The sequence below is a fragment of the Anneissia japonica genome, unplaced genomic scaffold (genome assembly GCF_011630105.1).
Source record: "Anneissia japonica isolate Jap-2015-1 unplaced genomic scaffold, ASM1163010v1 scaffold4536_len1192065_cov207, whole genome shotgun sequence".
NCBI classification, from domain to species: Eukaryota; Metazoa; Echinodermata; class Crinoidea; order Comatulida; family Comatulidae; genus Anneissia; species Anneissia japonica.
Window position 1 is genome coordinate 1,103,222 of NW_022703183.1, and position 6,278 is coordinate 1,109,499.

The 6,278-nt window shown below is 35.0% G+C and overlaps 1 protein-coding gene across 21 annotated transcripts in view; it reads right to left on the minus strand.

Moving 5' to 3' along the window:
• LOC117104321 (calcium-activated potassium channel subunit alpha-1-like) overlaps positions 1-6,278 on the minus strand; it is a 102,863-nt gene that overhangs the window by 84,361 nt on the left and 12,224 nt on the right. For all 21 annotated transcript variants that reach the window (XM_033245117.1, XM_033245136.1, XM_033245134.1 and 18 more), the window contains exon 2: positions 3,895-3,956. In XM_033245117.1, the coding sequence (XP_033101008.1) occupies positions 3,895-3,956 (62 nt within the window). The remainder of the gene's footprint in view (positions 1-3,894; positions 3,957-6,278) is intronic.

Genomic DNA, 6,278 nt, shown 5'->3' on the forward strand with positions numbered 1-6,278 from the left:
TTGGGCGGATTTTTAACGTAGGTCAGGTCTCCAGGGAATCCACTTGATTTTAAGGCGTCGTTGTAAGGTTGTGTGGCGTTGGTGAAAGTCTCTTCGTCGTAGGAGATGTCGGATAGTCGTCGGCTCACCGAGTCGGGCAGGTTTTTGATGATGCTAGGCGGGTGGTTAGATCGCCTGTTGATGTACAGAGGTTGGTCACTTATACACATCTAGATGTGTATAAGAGACAGCAGTCAAACATCAACCAAGTAAACAACCCATTGAATTTATGAATGGCAGAAAACACGTCATGATTCGGAGTCCCAGGTCGTGGAATGTTTTGGTGATGTCCTTCCTGATGCGGTCGGATGTAACCCCTGATGCGTTTTCGATGACAGCCAGTCCGTCGTCCCTGTAAAGTCCAATCTTCCGTCTGTCACATATATATATATATATATGTATGATATGATATATCACATCACAACATCATCATTTCTCCATCCTACTGTATACTGTGCATAATATTTGTTTTCTTTTATTATAACTACACAGCTGTTATTATTGGTCTGTAACTATAAGTAAACTAATCAGTGGCGTAACGCCTATGCGCCCTCGTGTGGCGGGTCGCAGGACCCCAACCCCGAGGGGGCCCATCCATAGGGTCCTCGATCTAGCAGCTTGAACCAAAAGGGCTTTGTTAATACATAACAACATAATGTCTCTCTGACATCGACTGTAGGGCATTATATTAGGCCTTTATCCAGTGGCAAAATAATTTGTCAACACTTGTTATTTTAAAATGGAGAAATTTTAAGTCTGTGAGTACCATTTCCAGCCATCTAGAGGTGCCATAATCATTCATTTTCTTACCGCAGCCCCAACCATGGTGGGGCTAAGGTCGTATACACCCTCAGTTTCTGAAAGTCCCTCATTGCTCCATCTTTCCTTCCCCATCTTTCCTTCCCCTATCAAATTCTTGAATCAACCGCCGATATCATAAAATACGAGCACATCTAAAATCCCCAACAGAATTGGTGACTACAAAAGAGGGCTGTTAAAAACATTTAGAATATGACAAACATGATTAAAAAAAACGAGCATATCACAGAAATGGTGACTGCTCAAAAAGGGCCTCAGTCTCAGAAATCCACAGGGTTCCCGGTCCCTTTGTTACACCACTGAAACTAATACCCGATTCACATGTCCTGCACCAAGGATATTTTGGTCGTGAAAATCCATTCTAGGAGTAAGGATATCTATTTTAACATGGCAGAAAAAAATTACTTTCCATCAATATACCAATAAAATGCATTATTCCTGAATTTCCTTTAATTCAATTTAATTTCATACAGGTACAGTATTGATTAGAAAAGGATTTTTATTGGAATTGTTAAAAATAAAATTTAAACTTCATAATTAAATATTAAAATAGGGCATTCTGTACAATGCTGTAACAACATGTTACATTCAAGATTTGAAGATTAAAACTAGCCAGGAAGAAGTATTGAACAGAATAATTTCTAACTAACATCAAATAAAAATATTATAAACATTAAAGTTAATTTAGAGTTACAGTATTAGTATTACAACATTAAAAATGAGAATGACCTTCAGATAGCAAATTGCACCACACAAAAAAATTGTATTAAAAAAATGTACAAAGTTTATATAATTGTGGCAAAGACAAGCCAAACCTGTCACTGGTCGCAAAAATCAATTTTTAATTATTAATACAGTGTTAAACAGTACAACTAGAACTATAAAATGGTAAAAGAATCAGTTAAATCTGACATTTCCTTATAAAGTTACACGCTGTTTAAAAACAATATTTGAGAAATCAACCTTCAAAGTTTATGATTTCGGGCATTTCTCAGGCAGAGACCATCACTAAATCATTAATAATTGTTTTTTTAACATTGAAAATGGGGAAAATAACAGCATGGCATGATGTATAAGTATATAAAGGTTAGTTTAGTACAATAAAATAGATTTTAAAAATTTGGCAATCCAGCATGTTTTGGCCATTATCTCTGAAATACGATTTGTGACGGGTGACTGGTTTGGCTTGTCTTTGCCACAATTTCTTTTGCACATTAGGTTTCATCAGAGGTGGAGAGGAACCATGGAGAATAATAGAAAACACTATATTGCACTAGATATGAAACATGAAGTAAAACTATTTGCCATACAGGTGACTGGCTACTATCAGAGGTGGCTGGTCACAGTGGTGACTAGCTACTATCAGAGGAGAATGGCCGCTATCAGAGGTGGCTGGTCACAGTGGTGACTGGCTATTATCAGAGGAGAATGGCCACTATCAGAGGTGGCTGGTCACAATGGTGACTGGCCGCTATCAGAGGTGGCTGGTCACAGTGGTGACTGGCTGCTATCAGAGGTGGCTGGTCACAATGGTGACTGGCCGCTATCAGAGGTGGCTGGTCACAATGGTGACTGGCCGCTATCAGAGGTGGCTGGTCACAATGGTGACTGGCCGCTATCAGAGGTGGCTGGTCACAGTGGTGACTGGCCGCTATCAGAGGTGGCTGGTCACAATGCTGACTGGCCGCTATCAGAGGTGGCTGGTCACAGTGGTGACTGGCTGTTATCAGACTTGCCAAATTTTAGTTATTGTGGTATGTCTGACCCACTGCCTGATTTTTAAAATAAACAAATTTAAATACTTATAGTTTTTAAATCTACAACAGAGCCCACACATCGAAGAAGAATGAAGAACCATAGTAGAGTAATAGTATGGTACACACACTTGCTCCTAGGCTAGGTCAGATGAAAGAAAGTCCTATACTTCTAATCCCCGTGCTAGGCAACATCTAATCAAAAAGTATACAAGAAACTACATCTCAAAATTATGGATGTTTTCGTATGTTAAGATGATCTAAATTCCGTACTTAGCGCCCCAACTTTTTGTGGTGGCTTTGTATGATTATAATTTCGTCCTGATTTTGTCTGTATGAAACAGATACAACAAAACATAAATGGTTTTCTAAAATATAGTGATTTGAATATGTGGTTTAATGCACATAAAAGTAACTTGTAATTAGTTTGAATCCATAAAAGAAAGTTTACATTTTCTGTAATACTACACGTATTCCTGTACTGACATCGTTCTGCTTCCAATGAAAAATAGAAAAATTTCTTGAACTAAAAATAAACTCAAAATTACAGCAGCAGCATATATCCCATGTTAGTGGGAGTTGAATTTTGATTGGTGGCGAAATATGTTCGCAGTCACATAAATATATAATATCAAGAAAAAAAAATCTACAGTTGATTAAACATAAACAAACATAATTATTGACAAATTAACCACATAAGCCTAGCTAGGCCAGGCCTATTGTGTTCTCTCCGACTGGACCACCCTAGCCTATAGTCTAGTGTCGCATAAGAAAGAACTGCCAACGTGTACTGCTTTTTGTCCTAATTTCATAGGCTATGACAAATATTATTACATTTAATTCATACTCATATTTGAATAGCATACAATTGAGAAAACACAGCGATTTGAATATGTGGTTAAACATACCATACATAATAAACTTGTAATTAGTTTGAACATGGAGGTACAGTATATTGTTCTATGCCTACTGCTCACATTCGCAATGAAAACAAAATGTCGGTAAACTTTTTTTGACACATGCCCACATCAAAATTTGCCCTATAAAATGACTCAAAAATGGTGGTAGGGGGCTGTCTCTTATACACATCTAGATGTGTATAAGAGACAGTCCATAGGGTCTGTGTATAAGAGACAGTATATATATACACACATACAAAATTATACATATACTGTACATGTAAAATATGTGCATATTTCATTTCTAAAAGCTCAAACATAAATATTTTGTAAGAAAAAATACAAATTTCATCACCAATATCATAAAATAAATATTTACTTACTTGTAGGAATCAATCAAGTAGAACACATATGACCCCATACTCATCAGGAAGTATGCCACAACCTAAAGAACAACAACACAATAACATCAATTGCATTTATAATTTGGTATATTGACAAAAAATGTTTACTATTATTATTTTTATGTTATTGATATTGTTAGAAATCCTCATAATTTTTGCCATAGATCATTTATTTGGATTAATAGTAGTCAGAACCGCAACCGCTCCGCCAAACCTGCGCCAAATGTCCATGAGCCTATTGTACTTACTTAAGCTGTGCATACAGTTGAGTGTGCATGTTCTTTGATCTTATCTGACAGTGCTTTGTAAAAGTAACAACATATTCAACCATGTTAAAATAGGTAGTTTAATCGAGAGTAAACTAGAGAGAAATTTAGTTCGTATTTATATATAGCACCTATTCCTTTATGTTACAAAGCATTTTGTTTTCTCTGGTCATTGAGTTTATATGCTTAAGTGTTGCTGCTGGAAATCAGTGCAGGAACAAACTACTCCACCAGGTATCCATTTATATTCTAGGGTGGAGAGAAGCAATGCAGATAAAGTGCCTTGCTCAAGGACACAAGCGAAATGCACAGCGAGAGATTGAAGTCCCAACCTCGTGTTTGGGAAACCAAACCATTCTCGCTACGCCAAACTGCTTCACAGCACATGTTTAGTAAGAAGCAAGAATAAGCCTACAAACATTTTTTTTTCCTTGGCAATAACTGTTCTACATTTACGTGCAAGGTTTTGGTGAATGAGTGCGAGAGCTTGAGAGAGGTCTTGTAATGTGTGTGTCTCATACCTAATGCATAACACTTAGTTTGACTATTTCATGTCTTAATGTAATAAACTGTATTCAGCTGAACATTTATCTATAATGTTTATTTTTATAATTTGAAGTTAATATTAATAATTTTGAATAACTTGTATTTCGTGTTGGCTTTGATGTTGCCAAGAATTTTAGTAACCCAATAAGTAAATTAGTAGAGTAAAAAGTCCCAAATGGTGCCTCCACTTTGATTATTGGATGGAATAACCTATTACCTGTGGGTACCATACTGCATCCATTAAATTATTACTGCAATGCTTCCTACATTAAATACTGTAAGTTGGCATTATAAAAAAAAATTATACATTTCAGTGTTTTAGTGTTTGAACAAAGATGTAGATTTGAATTTGTTTTAGGATTTAAATTCAAATTCAAAAATACTTTAATATCCAACAGGAAATTCATTTGGCCATGGCGTAACAACAAATATAAAACAGAGTACAATGAATAAAATGAATAAATAGATATAAATATATAATAGTAAAAAAAGTTAAAACATGAAAAACATAAAGGCCTATAAAGAATAAAATTTGTTTAAAAAGAACAATTATTATTCTTATAATTTCAATTTTTTCATTTCATTATTTTTTATTAGTATCATTTATTATTATTATTATTTTATAATTATTTTATCTTTGTTACCGTAATTATTATTTTAAACTCATCTAGTAATGGTTTTATTAAACACTCTGATAGCAGTTGGAATAAAGGATTTTCTGTAATGCTCTGTATTAGGCTTTCTCTTAAGGAGTAATCTGGAACTTACTGGGCTAGCTCGAAAACTGTGTAACAAAGGATGGGTTTCATCTTTAAGGATATTTTGACCTTTGGTAACAATAAAATCTTTATGTATTACGTCAAGTGATGAAACTTGTTGACCAATAATCTTACTTGCTTGTCTAGTGATTCTAAACAACAGTTTTTTGTCACTCTCCCTGAAAGAATTCACACCATGCAGAAAGTCAGAATACTTTGCACAATAGATTTATAAAACAAAGAAATAATACAATAATCAGTTTGAAACACATGTAGTCTCCTCAGGAAAAACATTCTTTTTCTTAGTTTCCATACATATTCAGCTGGTTCGTCAAATTTCAACTGGTTGTCTAAGACAACGCCTAGATATTTATGATTATCGACCCTTTTCCATCTGTATACTATTAAATTCAACTGGTACAACCTCAGTTCAATATTTAACACGAAAATTGAGTAACATCTCTTTTGTTTTGCTGACATTTAGATCTAAGAAAATATTTAACCGCCAAGTGTTAATAATTTCAATACGGTATCTTCATTGAACTCAATAACAGAGGAATGGTTAGCATTTAAATAACCAACAATAGCCGTATCATCGGCATACTTAATGATCTTTGTACACTGAAACCGAGGTTTACAGTCGTTTGTGTATAGGGAATATAGTATGGGAGACACGCATCCCTGCGGGGAGCACCTGTATTTCGAAACATAGTTGACAACGTGGTAGAATTTATTCTAACCATTTGACTTCTATTTCTTAGAAAACTATAAGTCCATTTAATAAGTACAGGAT